The sequence below is a fragment of the Etheostoma spectabile genome, chromosome 20 (assembly GCF_008692095.1).
Source record: "Etheostoma spectabile isolate EspeVRDwgs_2016 chromosome 20, UIUC_Espe_1.0, whole genome shotgun sequence".
In the NCBI taxonomy this organism is placed as follows: domain Eukaryota; kingdom Metazoa; phylum Chordata; class Actinopteri; order Perciformes; family Percidae; genus Etheostoma; species Etheostoma spectabile.
The window spans coordinates 13,880,265-13,896,690 of record NC_045752.1 but is presented as its reverse complement, the minus strand read 5'-3'; the positions used below and the strand labels follow the sequence as shown (position 1 = coordinate 13,896,690).

At 38.3% G+C, this 16,426-nt stretch overlaps 1 protein-coding gene across 9 annotated transcripts in view; it reads right to left on the bottom strand.

Moving 5' to 3' along the window:
• The window catches only part of ralgapa2 (Ral GTPase activating protein catalytic subunit alpha 2), a 105,888-nt gene that overhangs the window by 83,854 nt on the left and 5,608 nt on the right, over nucleotides 1-16,426 (bottom strand). For all 9 annotated transcript variants that reach the window (XM_032500988.1, XM_032500986.1, XM_032500982.1 and 6 more), the window contains exons 2-3: nucleotides 4,160-4,270; nucleotides 2,374-2,423 (exon numbers count right to left, since the gene is read on the bottom strand). In XM_032500988.1, coding sequence (XP_032356879.1) covers nucleotides 2,374-2,423; nucleotides 4,160-4,270 — 161 coding nt within the window. The remainder of the gene's footprint in view (nucleotides 1-2,373; nucleotides 2,424-4,159; nucleotides 4,271-16,426) is intronic.

Here is a 16,426-nt window from a genome sequence, read left to right as displayed (position 1 = left end):
AAAAAAAGACCATGGAAGACCTTTTCCTGTGATAATACAACATATACTGTGGTCAATGTTTAATGAATTTGTTGGTCAATTGTGTTAAAAAGCCTAAGCTTACAGTACAGCAATATTAAAATCAAATTGATGTAAATGATTAGAAGGGACTTTTCTATCTAGCATTTTCAGCACTGTTGTGTCCTCACAAAGATCAGGTTGCTCATCTCGGTCAGTTCTGGTTCAGCATCACAAGCTGCCACGGTGATGTCTTCATGGCAGCAGACACAAAGAAATCCTGGACGGGAATAACGGCAAATGCTGCCAACGGTGGTGGGGGTGGGGTGTTCCAGCAAGGTTTAAGGGGGAGGGACAAAAGATTACCCCCTCTAGATATTACTCTACCACCATTACTCAAATAGGCTCAGCATGGGGGAATAATTCTCCCCCACAGCTACCCACGAAAGGGGGTCACATGCCAAATCATGACAGCAAAGTAATAGCTAGCTCAAAGCAAACACACACTGGCCACATGTACTGTATAGGTCAGCCAGATTTAAATGCAAGAAGTGACTCAGGTGATGGAGAGAGTGCGGGTTGGGGGAAGGGGAGAAGGGCTATATTTTCCATGCGCCTAGAAAGATAAGGACATAACTGTGGCTTTCCAAGAAAATCCTTGCACAGAAGATGAGGGACAATAATGTTGAGCGGTGTTGTTTCTGTTTTACAGGACTAATGTGTTTTACAAAGCACAATGCCGCAAAATGGCTTTTGTCTCAAGCGTTGACCATTCTCAGCCGATACACCGGTCTGATGCTGCGAGGGTTCATGTTTTGGTTGGTTGACCTCTGTGGCTAAAACAAATGACACACATTTACAAAAAGAACTTTCCTGAGAAATTGGGTGTATGACATAAATGCAACAACTTTAAATTCAACAAAAGGTTATACATGACTATATATGCTTGTTACAGAAGAGATTAGAATGCACAATCCACTTGCCTCAAGATATTGTATTAGTTAATCTTTTACCACATTTGACATGTCCCTGTGTTACATATTACAACCTCTGGGACAATATAATACATATTAGTACTACATGGGCCATTGACATATTAACGGCTATAATGTGGCATAATAAGAAAGTCCGCTGAGTGTAGCAGAGCACAGGATCAAAGCAACCCTGTATCTGTCCTGTACACACCACTCAAAGCAAGCTTATCTTCTCAGTGCACGGGTAAAAGCACACCTCGCCACAGGCAGGGGCTAAAAGGGGACAAATGAGGGTTAAGCTGCCTTCAATATTAGTTCTCCTTTTAAAGATGACTTCATAAATATGTAAGAGACATGAATCCAGACTTTATTTACAGGTGAGATGACTGGATGTGTGCAGACAGGCGGTATTGGTGAGCAGTGGCGAAAACTGGAGGGACATATAGTGAGTCAGATATCTTTTCTTTAAAACATTAAAACAGATAGGGAACACCAATCTTATAAAATATTTTCCAAACAGCAAGCTAAGAGGCAATAGATTACAAATCTGAACATTTGAATCGTGCATCAGCAGATGCACTAAAACGCACTAAGTACATAATGCATCACCCAGACAGAAGAGCAGAACAGTAATGTGATAACATGAAAATAGAGTTAAAGTATACTAGATATGCCTGACAAGCAAATTCAGAATCCATTGCTAAAGACAGACAACAGCAGTGTCTGGCTTGATGCTACTTTAACAAACATGAATTGGTCACTGGGCCTGAATCCAAAGTGAAGACTCTTCGCTTTTTCCTAAGCTGGAATGACTTACTCTATTTCAGACATAATGCAAGAAACAATCCCACACAGTGCTCCCAGGTGATCAGGAAAACTAGGACAAGACATACTGTACAGAGGGACAAACAGACTGCCCATTTTTTTCTGCTACCATCCTTACAGTCCTTACAGTCCTGCCCTGAGCAAATGTAACTGGAGAGCTGGCTGTTTGTATTGGAAACTGGAGCTGCCTTTGCAGTCAGGTGGGAAAACGAGGCAGGGGACTTTAACCTGCATTTGCAACATAAGAGTGTTCAGAAAAACAGCGGAAGGGGCCATAGAGCCAACACACAGACACAACTTTCTCTGATTTGCATACATACCTAGGTTTTATAAATAAGAAATTAACTATAAGCTCCCCCGCTGAAAGCTGGAAAATGATTGAGCAAACGCTTTTTTTCATCTGCACAATCTCCAAATGATTTGTGGGCTATTTAAGGCAAATTCAGGAAGTAGCCAGTTACATGCAGTAAGGCACCATGGAAACTATGGTCCCGCCCCAGAGTTCAGCAGTAAACAGGTTGAGACTGAAGCAGCTATCAGTTGAAATTAGAGATGGAGAAAAAGACAGATGACTTACTTCAAAAATAAAGAGGATAGAGTCCAGCTCCTCCCTTTGAGATTTGTTCCCTGAAACACAAGGAAAGTAGTTCAGCTTTTAAACACAAAACTGGGAGCTAGACTGCATTAGTCTCATCAATAATGTAACAGTAATACAGGCCATTTTGTAAATACTTATTCAAAGGAACTTGTGTTACCATTAGAGCATACTCCTGCGAGGAATTAACTATGTCATTACTAAACATTGTGCCAGAATAAGAACAATATTTTCACCATCAGTGGGCTTATTTGCTAGCTAACCTAAGGAAAAGTCCGGAACATAGACAGTACCTTAGAATAACATTGCATAAAACGGGTGATTTAACGTCCCTGCTCATTTTACATACAGTTTAACAACAAAACAAAATGCTGAGGGAATATTAGTATCTTTTTTCATGTTGGTTTTGAGTGGTATGCACCCCCACTAAGCTGGAAAACGTTTTAAACAGCAGGTGAATATAGCGTGTAGGGGGAAATACAACGTCTACTACAGTGGGGAGGCAAAGGCAGAGGGACTGCAGGGTAAGCTACTTGTCTCCTTTGGGGTCTGATGAACAGTAAATTCATTCAACAGAGACAGTTAAAAACCAAGACACCCCAACTCGGACCAGTTTCCTATATCTGTTTCACGTGGGCTCCGCCGCTGCCACGCCTCTTTAGAAGACTAGCGGCAGATCCAGAGTGTGTTGATTCCAGTGCGAGAAGTGATCACAGATTATGAATGATTCTCTTACCCAAAGTCACCAAAGTAAATATCGGAGTCATTTTTCACAGGACACATATCTCCAGAACATTCTGACACTAAAATGGCATTTTTTCAGACACATCTTTGTTTGACACCTGTTTCTGTCTCGGGACCAAACAACTCTTGCGAGATATGGCAACACATATCAACTGTGTCTGTGAACGATCTAACAAAACTAATCTCCGTGATGCTAAATATTTCTTTTAGCTGTGTAAATATCTAACGTTAGCAAAAGAAAATATTAATAAATTATACAAATATAACTTTTGATCTATCCACACGGCGGTCAATACAATTTCAAACAGGGCCACACCCCTTTAGGAGACAGGATGTGTTAACCGTTTCATACGATATTGGTATATATAAAGGATCTTTAATGCCAATAACACTATTTTCCAAGCGACTGTAGCTGTCATATTGTCCCTTAGTTTTCATGGTAAATCAGCCGCCGAGGCTTTTGTTGCTGTTTGTCATTCTGGAGGATAAACTGCTGTAAACACGCTGTTGTTTATTCAGTCACTGTTCCAGTTGCACACCCTCAAAACAGTGAGAGGGAGCAGAGGACTGTTCACTTGAGTTCAGGGAAACAGACAACTCTCCAGAGTTGGACAATTATGACTTCATGGCATTTTTTTTTACAATACTGAAGGAGCGGCGGCAATCGTGGACCGAATACATATAGTGGAAACACTGCGCGATGTTCATAATAATTGTTTTTCTTGATTGCTCCGTTTTTGCAATTGTTAGGAGATGAAATAGTAACCAGGATTAAACATTTTATTAATTGCACAGCCCTACTAACCGCCAATAGTGTCAGCTCACCCCACAGAGTTGGGCTAGACATAACCAGAAATTGCCTCTCAATGGAATCTATGCTTATTCTCCGTAAATGTGGGGCAGAGGGTAATAAACCTCCTTCAGGAACACATACCAGGCAGAGGGTTAATTATTGAACCACCATCTAGGGAGGTGGTCAACTAGTGAGTTTGCAGTTCACAAAACAAATAAAATTTGCACTCACCTTTTTGTTTTAAGTTGCTTTCCAGTGTAATGAAGTTTTCATAGAAGATGAAATAAATCTGAGAGCAGTTGCTTTCAAAGAACGCCTTCAGTTCACTCTTGTCAATGTTATCTGTGAAAAAAAGGAAACACAGTAATAACTTCTTAAAAAAGTCTCATCATGAATATAGACCATTTTACCACCTGGATCTGGGCAATAACTTTGTGTAGATATGTCTTGAAATGAGAATAGATTTGGTCTAGAATTATGGTAACCATGATTTTGTGGTAAAGCTTTCATTTTGTGTTGATTTTTAGGCTATTATTTGATTTTATCTGTATTTCTCAGCTGTAATAGAATATATGACATTTTAGTTGTGTGTGTCCATGTGTCAAGGTTTGTCACTAAAAGTTTAAAAGTTAAACAAAACTAGTACTCATTTTACAACCTATTTATGATACATGAATTCTCCTGAGCAGTTTCTTTGAGTGAATTTCTTTAATTTAAAGCTGCTGACTTGGTGTTTCTTTAACTTAAAAAGGGACTAAGGGTAAATGGACTGTATTTGTATAGCGCTTTTCTAGTCTTAACAACTACTGCAAGCACTTTTACACAGTATGGGAACCATTCACACACATTCATACAATGTGGCCGAGGCTGCTGTAAAAGTTGCCACACACATCTATACTCCGATGCACAGCTTTGCCCATGGACACTTTGACATGGGTCTGAAGGGCCAGGGATTGAACCACCAACCTTTTAATTGGCAGGCAACCGCTCTACCACTGAGCCGAAGCCTCCTCTTCACGATTTCACATTTAAATTTAAAATTGACCGAAACTAAATCACAATCTTGAACTTCAAATAAAAAAATGGAATCGTCAGTGCTGCCACGCTCCCATGTCACGTCTGGTTGGCTTGGCAAGTGGAAGAAAACCCATGTGTTGAAGTCAACTTTAGCTAATAGACAGTCAAAAGATAGCATGGCAACTGCAGATGCAGGAGACCCATAGATAGAACTTGAATCCCCTCCTCTTTCACTAAAGTTGCCGATGTGGCAGTATTTTGGATTTCCAGTGAGTTATGTTGACGACGTTCGTATTTCAGCTCTGCCATGTGCTTAATTGTTCAAAGAAGAGCATGGACATGGCTGCTTTATTGTTTTTTTTTGTTTTGTTGTGAACTTGAATGTCATCTTCTGTGAAGAAGACTGCAGTTAAAAAAGAGAAACAAGATAGCAGGTTATTTTGCTTAACTTTCCAATCGACTGATTTTTACATTATGTTGTTAATAAATGTTTTAAATTTGACAATGTAGTGTGGTACATTGTGAACAAAAGTCAGATATTATATTGCATAAAAGTCTAGATAGTCTAGTAAAAATGGCATAGCAACCTGTGCTTTAAAAAAAAAAAAAAAAAAAAAAAGAAGAGAAATGTAAAATTTGAGAATTGAACCGTGACCTCTACCATTTTGCAGACTACATCTGTTTTACATCAAGGCAAATTGCTTCAGAGATACAGTGGCTTGCATAAGTTTACACACCTATGCTAAAGTTGATTAAAAAGAAGAATACAAAAACATCTTTTGGAAATTGATCTTAATGCCTTAATTAAAAAACAAAATAGGAAAATCCAACCTTTTAAGGGCATCAAATTCTTTTTGAATGAATAATGGATTGTAAATAAGTAAATGTTCTTCCTTAAAATACAGGGGGCATACGTATACACACCCCTACGTTAAATTCCCATAGAAGCAGGCAGATTTTTATTTTTAAAGGCCAGTTATTTCATGGATCCAGAATACTAGGCATGCTGATAAAGTTCCCTTGCCCTTTGGAATTAAAATGACCCCACATCATCACATACTCTTCACCATACCTAGAGTTTGGCATGGGGAACTTTCCATAAGCTCATCTCTCAATGGAAATCAAACCAGCTATTAAGCCAACTGAAATAACACCATGCCAAACTCTAGGTATGGTGAAGGGTATGTGATGGTATGGGGCTATTTTAATTCCAAAGGCCAAGGGAACTTTGTCACAATGAATAGTATCTTGGATCCATGAAATAACTGGCCTTTAAAAATAAAAATGTGCCTGTCTCAATGGGAATTTAACATAGGGGTGTGTATACTTACGCCCCCTGTAAAGGTCGGATTTTCCTAAATTCTTTGAATTAAGGCATTAAGATCAATTTCCAAAAGATGTTTTTTTATTCCTCTTTTTAGTCAACTTTAGCATGGGTGTGTAAACTTATCCAAGCCACTGTAAGTGCAGAGAACATCTGAAATATCCCTTTTCTGTTGATAATGTGATACAGTATAAACGATTCCTCTTAGATTTATTAGGTGTGAGGTGAAAAAACAAGCATATTTTAAGACTTGACTAAACGAGAGTGTGCTACTGAATTTATGTTCAACCTACATATTGGGATTATTCCGCTCTCTGCTGCAGACCTAAACGCTGCTCCAGATTATGTTGACAACCGTTGACAAAAGAAGTGTTTTACGTTCCTTGGATTTTCTACACTTTGAGCAAAAGCCAAAACATGACTGAATATCCACTCACTCAGTAAATATATGCTGGTGTTCCAGCCTGCAGGTACATTCATATTTTCCTCTAAAACTTTTACATCATCCTTTACAATGTTAGTTTTTCATCTCAGTTTGGACAAGTTTGGGGATTATTCTTGAGGTTTTGTGTTATTACTGAAATGGAAAGGGGTGATCTGGATCCACACACTGAGGTTAATGGCCATACAAGGTCAAGATGCAAGAATTAATGAGGGAAATAGGTGGTACATGTGTACAGTCACAAAAAGACTGGCACTAGCAAAATCCCAAATTCTCCATGTAATGAACCCCTATTATTTGCCATACAACTGTGGTAATGAGACAGGCCTGGTCTGAATAATTAAATATAGGCCAGGAGGAGTCTTGGCACAATAACAGCAATTAAGGTTTACCTTCTGCTGTGATTCTCTCTCTACCACATGGCAAACTGGAAGACTTCCAGAAGCAATCTAGCTTTTGGAGGGAGCTGGAATTATTTTGTGTGTGAGAAAGATAACTTATTCTTGCCCTGAGATTAAAGTTAAGATAATGAAGATACATGATGGGAAGATCAAGTCAAATCAAAAATGCATGATCGTTTTCAGCCTTGATGTAGGAAATACCAGCAGGGCATCTTCTGAGGAGGCCAAGTGGCTCTTTGACATAAGAGCATAAAAGCAATAAACATAATCTTATTTGTAATTTTATAATAGTAATTGTTTTAAAGGTCCCATGACATGGTGCTCTTTGGATGTTTTTAGATAGGCCTTAGTGGTGCCCTAATAACATATCTGAAGTCTCTTTCCCAAATTCCACCTTAGTGCAGAATTATGGCCATTAGAGTCGGTCCCACAATGAGCTTTCCTTAGAATGGTCCATTTCTAAGTCTGTAGCTTTTGAGAGCCATGATGAAAGCCATGATCTCTCTCTCTCTCTCTCTCTCTCTCTCTCTCTCTCTCTCTCTCATTGGTGGGCCAAATCCTCTGGGTGGGCAAAGCAGAAAAAGGGGAGGTTACCCCTTATGACATAAGGGGCAAGGTAACCTCCCCTTTTCAATTGCAATTTTTCAATTGCATTTTCCCCACTGTGCACACCAAAGAACACATCCAATGCTTGAGCTCCATCCCTCAAAGAAGGCAACACTTCATGAAATGCTCCTTGCTCCTGGCATTAAGCTAATCACCTCTTGACCGCTAAAAGGATTTTTAAGGCTGATACGATACAAATATTTTAAAATATATATTGGCCGATATATATTAAAAAAAACATACATAAACAACACATAAACAGATTTCCCTAACAGTTATTTATGAGTTCTCGCTGAAATAATTTAATAATTTGTAACATCATAACATATCAGCAACATAACAGGAACATCAAAATTAAGATGTAAAATATGATAAATAAAATGTATAAATATACAAACTTCAATATGGCTGACCGACCGTTTTTATTGTATTTCTTTTTAAATATTCCTTTATCAGAATCATGTATTTGTCATTATAAATGATTCTGATAAATTAATATATATACCCACACACACACACACACACACACACACACACACATATATTTTTTTAATCGGCCATTATAAAGACCGATATATCGGTCGGGCTCTCTCCTAATCGTAGGAGTAATGATTGTCCATGCAGCGCTTTAGTCAGCTAGTGAAAAGGGAATACGGTACTTCTCCACTCTCGCATGAGCTGCAACAGCCAACATCAGAGGCTGTGGATATAGGCAAAGTCTGATCATCAGTGGTAAAGAAACACCCCTGCTGTGGCTAATATTTTATCTGATGTTTGCTTGCCCGACAAATACGCAAAGTATATATCATTAACACTATATGTTGTTTTGTTCCAGAAATGAATCTAACTGGTTTCTTCCCATTGTTTCTTTGTATTTATCTCAGAGCTGGCGGCATCAGCTAACCTAGATGAATTGTGTTCAGTATAGGTAGTTGGAATGATAAACTGCTCTGCTGTTCCAAAAAAAATGTTATCTACGAAGATTGACAAGAGCTTACTGTATAGCCACAAATCACCTTTTATAGCCAAAATAAGAAAATACTTGATTGCTAAATGTGGATAACAACACTGCTCAAATATCAGTTTAAGGTTTTTGTTTAGATCCACTGGCTATTTAATTTTCCTACAAATTAATTCACAGCTGTTGCAAATCTTAAGTCATGCATGTGACTCTGCAATAAAGTTTATAGTTAAACTTTCCTCCATCTTACCAGTGCCCAGATTTCCCTACTTTAGGGCCAGCTAAAACACTGGGAGTTTTTTTTTGCTGCAAAAATAAATATTAGTCTTTTTTCTGGTCATGTAGCACCAATTTCAAAAATGTTTGTACCATTCTAATGCATAGACAGACAGCCCAGTTTTAAGAAAAGACCCTCTCTCCAGCAGTGAAATACTTCTTTAAGCAGGCTGCTGTTGAAATAAAAACAGGTTTGAGCAAAATTACAGCTGACTTGCTTAAAAAGATTTCCCATTCAGCAAATCCCTCAGACAATGGACAAAAAGTAGAATTGACCTGTGTTCTATAGTCAGACCGGTCTATCTCTTTAAGATAATTTCCAAGGAAAACAATGTAATGCCTAATATCAATCAAGATTTCAACATGCCTAATTAGGCAATCAAAAAATACAATTCCTTAATATCCAACAGGTCTGAACAGTGCAAATGGTGTACCTGTGTGCATGAAAATGATAGAAAAAGAACAGAGGAAGTCTGTATAATAATTATGCAGTTGCTTTTTGAATATTGTTGCATGATAGGAGTTGATGTGCTCTCCAGCCTTCAGACTCACTGCTCTCCATTAGGGATGCACGGTTTGAGGAAAATATCTAACTGCAATTATTTTTGACTGATATTGCAATTGCAATATGATTCACGATATTGAAAGGAATGATCATGTTTGTATCATTATTCTCATTTTTATCAACTTTTATTAAATCTTAAAAAATTAAAAATGATTAGAGTGTGATTTTTTGCAAGGATCTGTACCTAACAAATGTATTTCGTGTAGTCTGTAGGATAGGATTTGTAGGCCAGGACGTCTCTGCAGCACCCCAATACTTTATTCAGAATGGTTTGACATTCAAACATTATCTTTAAAAAGAAACAAAGCCAATAGGAGCTACCAAAGTCTAGACCACTTGAATTGCAATATGCTAAAAGATTATTACAGAATTGTTTCCCAACAACACCAAAATTATACTGTGTTCCACAGCTTTAAAGCCAGTAAGAATTAAATAATTCTACTAAGTACAAGTGCTCCTTTGTTCCTGCTCTCTGGTTTAATTCTTACCCTTTGTAAAAGAAGTATTTGGCTAACGGATGAAGTAGTACAATGGTAGTCAGTATTGTGAACTGCAATATCCAGCAAGGCCCTTCGCTCAATGGGCTTCACTGACTTCTCAGGTAACAACATGAGCCTGGGAATGCAGGGGATGACATAGTATCATCTAAGCCCAACTCAGGAGATAACGGTATGAAAATGTAACCTCACTGTTGTAGTGACCAAAGTTCTGAAGACAGGATAACTATCTTCAATCAAACTGTCCTTCGGCATTCTTATAATAACCAAAGTATGCCCATGCTTCAGAGTTAGTCCTCTTAGAGGGCTGATAAATGTCCTAAGCACTGTCATCTCCTCCTTCCGCCATGATTCCAGCTTCAAGAAATGCACGTTGTAGGCTACGCAGTGCACCTGCGCGGCAACTTAGGGAGACTGGGATGAAACACACGGTTTTCATACCGTGGTAATCCACCGTTGTAATTATAATTATTTATATTTGAAATGAAAACAGTAATTTTTATCGTCAACATTTTTATCGTGGTTTACCGTTACACCAGTAACCGTTACTAACCTAAGCCCAACAAGACAACAGTTGCCCACTATTGGCACCCCTTTGTCTGTAAGACACTAATGTAAAAGACAGGAAAAGAGTGCTGGATGAGTAGCAGCTGTGGATGGCTGTGATCATACAGGACTATCATGGTGAGAGAAAACCGTGTCCTAACGCTGGTGATTGCAGCTGAATAAGCAGATAGCTTGGCACCCTTGTTTTCAGAACCTCTCTGTTTAAGGAAGCACAGTTAATGCCAACATGCAGTGATGTGATTCACACATTATAGTAATCTTGTAGAGGAGAGAGTGCTGCAGAACTAATAGAAGGGAAATGAGAATGGATAGAGGGGTGCTAAGAAAACCCAGCCAAGTTCAGTAACAACACAAACCAAAGGTCAATTGCTACCGCAAATGCTATCCTTGTAATTCTACATCATATGGACTGAAGCTAAATACTCAACTATTGGTCATCAGCTGCCTCAATTACAGTAAACCGATTATTCTGCAAGGGGATCATTAAGTCAGCCTTATTGTAAACCAACCAAGAACTATGAACAATTATCTAGATACTGCTGGCACTGATAACTTAATGATGCAGAGACCTGCAATCTTCTCTAGTGGGATTAATAAACATATGCCAAACAGTGTGTGATCTTTCCTGTCAGGGAAGGACAGATGTGCAAACCCCATGTGATAGGACCAGCTGGAAAACAATAACGTGCAGCCAGAGCTGAGGGCTAAAATGTAATATTTTGAAGGGTAGAAAAACACAGCATATTCACAAAATGTTCTAAGGAAGCAGATAATTTCCACAATGTCAGTGCAAAGATTATGCTTCAACCTCTGGCTCTGGTTGGATAAACTGACTTCTGATATTTCGGATTATTTTCAGTCATTACATCACTAAAAGTTTCCCTGTGACTTCTGGGGCCAAGGGTGAAAGGGTGGATTAAACTGCTGAGTCCCACACAGTATTAGGATACATAACCCTATGGCATACCTTTTGGTGTAGTGCTGGGCAATATGATGATATACATATATTGTCAAAATGATATAAAAATGCCTATTATTTATATATATATATATATATATTTTTTTTTTTTAAATATAATTTCTATCGCAATGTTGAAAAACTGACTAGCAACCAAACTGTATTACAGCAATATTAACATGGACAACGATTTACATTCTGATCCTTGCAAGTTAAGTTTTTTTTTGGCACCAAAGTTCATACTAAAATGTACAGTACCTTTGCATCGCCTAGTCCTATGGTGCATAACAACTGTTCATTTGGTAACCAGGGAAAGATGGCTAATATCCATCTGGTGGACAAAAAGCAGCAGCATTTTAAGCTTCAACTGAATAATTAGAGTCTCTTTTGGTTGTTTGCTATTCTAATGAACTGATGTTAAACTGGGTTTGCCCAAGAAGTAATAAGAGAGCGCACACAGTAGTGCACACATAGGGCTTGTTAGCCAAAAAGGTGAAGGTCATATAGTCAGCTAAAGCCTATAGTATATTTACACAATCAAAACCAAACTGGCTACTCTGCCTACAGCTCCCTGTTCAAACTTAATAAGCACACAACACATGCAATAAGTTCTCACATTTAATGTTCAAAGGATGTGTTAAATCATATTTAACCCTTTGGGCAAATTACAATGCATGCCACTTATACCACCTAAAGCAGAATCATTAAAATGCCATGTCGTACTCAAAAAGCAGTCTAATCAGGGCTTTGATCAGACTCATTTGCATTAGCTCTGGGCTAGCTTACACAGCAGGTGCACTATATTCTTGCCAGAAAGGAGATGAGGAGAGAGAAAAGACTGATATGTTTCTTTGGCAGTCCGCTCAGATCAGACAGAGGACTCTTTAAGAGCTCCAGCAAAGGGATGGCTGGAAGGTGTCAACACACAGTTGAAGAGATACAAGGGTGGTAGCTAATGTGGATGTTGATGGATGCACCATAGAGGGCGCCTCCCTCCCTAAATGGTTGTCTACAAAGGAAGAAGGACCAACTTAAAGAGACTGCATAAGATTGATCATTTAAAAAATTAGTGGTGTTTTCCTTTGGATTTTTTCTTTTAGCAATCATCTGAAGAGGCACACTGACCAGTACCTCCAGGAATTTGCAATGTTGCGATCGCAACAATTCACGCAAATTCAACCAATCACCAAGAATTTGCTGTGACTCACAATTTTGACCACTCACCGCAAATTTGACCAATAACCGGAGTTTCCTGTGACTTCAACCAATCACAGCAGTCCCACGTGCCAGACTTACATCAGTACGTGCTGCTGAGAGCCACTGACCAAATAGGAGTGAGAATGGGTTGATGTAACACACGTACGTCACCAAATTAATTTCCTTGTTTCTGATGTGAAGATGAGACGTGTTCTTATAATACCTCCATGGTGTGACTCGAACATCTCATATTTACATGTAACTGACAGCAAAAGACCTTGCAAAACATTTCAGACCGTCCTGCCAACCTGTGTCAATGTATGCTGTAATGATTGTTCACTCTAAAGTCACTGAAAGCTGCTGCTATTTCAATCCTGTTGGCTCTCCGCAGCGTGCGTGGCTGCTGCTATGCCAATACTGACTCGTGCACGCACACGCACACGCACACGCACACGCACACGCACACGCACACGCACACGCACACGCACACACGGTGGATTCAGGAAAACGGATGATGAGATGTACAGGATGACCTAAAAAATTGAGGACAGCTACGCTCATTATTGTAAGTGCAATGCTAAGTTATAAAGTCCAATAAGTAACGTTACTTTATCAAACCCTATCAATGTGTGTCCCAGACCAGGAAGTTAACTAACAATGTAAAGATCAAAAAGCCACTGACAGACATGTTCAAATTTGATTAATTCAATAATTATTTTTTGTCATAAATCCACCAGCCATTTTTGTATTATATACTGTACACCGACATTTTGAGCCTTTTTGTTAAGATTACTAGAAAAACTCAGCCCAGAGAATTTTATTCTCCCCTAAATAAGTTTCCCTTTTATTTTTAAAGAATTACGTTTAATTTCTTTTTGCAATTTTCACTGTCTCTCGCAACTTCATTGCAACAAAAATACAAGACAATGTAACTTTTAACGCAATTTTTTACAAAAGCACCCGCAAAATCAGGCATTTTGGGCCGCAACAATCTGAAAAACGACCACAAAATCCTGGAGGAACTGTATGACAGAAGCAGTATTTTTTAATTATACTTTTTATCAATTACAGTATTAAGATTTCAATCTCACCTTTTTTTCCTCTTTGTTGAAATACAAAACGGTATGTTATGGACGTTTAAATGCTATATTGTATTTTATGTGTTTTTTGTTATCAAAGTGACGACAATAAAAAAAGAAACAGATCAGCTGCTGACAGCACTTCACCAATGGCTGTGTGAGGCGGTTGATATTTGACTATAGTAAAAGGAGTTCAATCATAAATGGAGCTGAGAAGGGAAAGTCTTTCATATGATGCACTTTACAGAGTTACAACAGGTAGCAGGCTGTATGAGCCTCATTTGAAGTAGAGCTGTGTGACAAACATGATATTTTCGACCAAATACATCAATATCAATATTGTGGCAATACTGTGGGTTGACATGAAAGGGCCTGCCCTGCTAGCTGGTGTGTCTAAAGGTTGGAGCCACAGCTGTTGCAGTTTTGACTCCTACGAACACTAACAAACAAAATGTCACTAGCAAGCTACCAACTTGGGTTGAATTCCAGTTGCAGCTGCAGCTGTCTTGAGCTGGCCTTGCACTGTGTTTTACTGCTGTTTACTAACTTTATATAACCAAAAATTGCAGCAGTAAGTTATTCCACCATGTGACGTCGTTGTAAATCACTCTGACAGTCAATACTGTGACCACCAGCACCTGATTTCATGTGTGTGAAGCGTGCGCGAAAGCAAGCGTTTATGTTGTCACTTAACACTCTGTGTAGCGGAGCTTTTAAGATAATTAACCATGATGTTTTAAAATGCAGTTGATAGTGACATAGGTTAATTGCCGCATCCCTGGTCATATTGCAATATTCAAAATTTAGGACGATATTTAGCCTCATATATCGATAAAATATTGATATAGTCCCCAGGCCTAATTTCAAGCCTTGATAACACACTGCTGCTTCTAACACTGTTAAATGTGCTCCAAGCTGTGACAGTCTGGAGATGTCAATCATAATTCAGCACTCACTGGGCTAAACTGACATTTCTTATCAGGGGGTAGAATGGAGCCAATTCACTTCCATTTCTGTATCAGTATTGACAGGAGACTCATATCACATGGATTGGTTTAGCTTATAACGCTTTCAGTTACCAGGATAGCACAATTGTGACTCTGACTAACAGCTATGTATGCCTGTAGTGGGCTCGCCCCTTTCGAGTTGCCATAGATTAGAGTTAACAAAGACACAGCATGGGTTACAATTCATAAGGTATGTCAGTCTGTAAAAGGAAGCTGAGGGTAAATGCTACAGCAAAGCGTCATTATATTGTTTATGATTCAGGGTTTAGCACAAAAACATGTACCTACATTAAAACAAATCCAAGAAATGCCATGACTCATTATTATGAAAAGGGCCTTTCCTGCAATGACAACACTTATGGTGCATATAATTTCATTATGATGCCACTGTGCCAAACACTCCATGAATGCCTCCCAACTTGCAGACTGTCTAGCTGTGTAACAGATTGGGGACTATGGGTCTACATAGAGCACAGCGTGAAAGAGTCATGGTAGAACTGGCAAAGCCTGACCTTATCCCAGTCTGCGCTCACACATTAGAGAGTGGCTTATCTCCACATCTTAGGACTGCTAAATTTGCAACTTTCACTCTTCTTAAGGTACCTTACAACTAAAATCTTTATCTTTATCAACACAGGGGTTTCATTTTGTTTCCATACTGTACGAGTCTTTCTGGACATTGCTGTTCCCTAAACAAAGGGCAGGAAAAATCCCAAATTAAAGATGGACACTTAACAATTTATTTTCAACCTACAAATTATTATGTTTAATTCTAAAATGAAAAGTTATTCTTTAGTGTTTTTTTCTGTTCATTTATAATTCTAAAATGCAAACAGGTAAAACTTTAAATGAAAGGGCAGCCTGAAGCATGGTATTAGAGACAGAAGACAAAACATTAACCCTTATTAATGTACTCATTCCGGTATTTCAGGAAAACAAAATAACTGAACAACATTATTCACTCTCCACTCCACTCTGGAGAAAACAGTTAAAACATGAAAGTCCATATTTTCATCCACTTAATTATTAAAACTAAATATGAAAGCAACACTTTATTGGTTGTGATGGCCATTCAACTTTAGCTGATCCCTCACTTTGTCTGTATGCCAAATGTAATAACTCAGAGATTCATAGAAGGGAATACATAAAGACAAAGGAGCTACATGAAAAAAAAAAAGAGTAGATATCTTTTACATCTCCCAGTATTTTTACTAAACCTAAAATTTGTAGCAATCTGTAAGCCTGTATACTGTAAGCCAAAGCTAAGTGTTTATTTTCTTTTGGCTTTAAACCTGGAAATCCACAGCAGATTACAGCAGGAGCTTGGAAATTCAGAAAAGCAACATAAAATATAAATCCATTTTGAGATCAAATCCTAACAAGTAGTGTTGCAGTAAACTGGTCTTGGGCTAGGTCTGGCTATTATAAAACCAGGACAGGTAAACAGTTGAACCAGACAAACTGGTTTTCTTTCATCATATCTGAAAGGTTGTTTTAAGGAAGCTCTGCAACACATGACAGTAATACAAAACAGAAACCTTTCTGTACAGAATAGAAAAAAAATAAATAAATATATATATATATATATATATATATATATA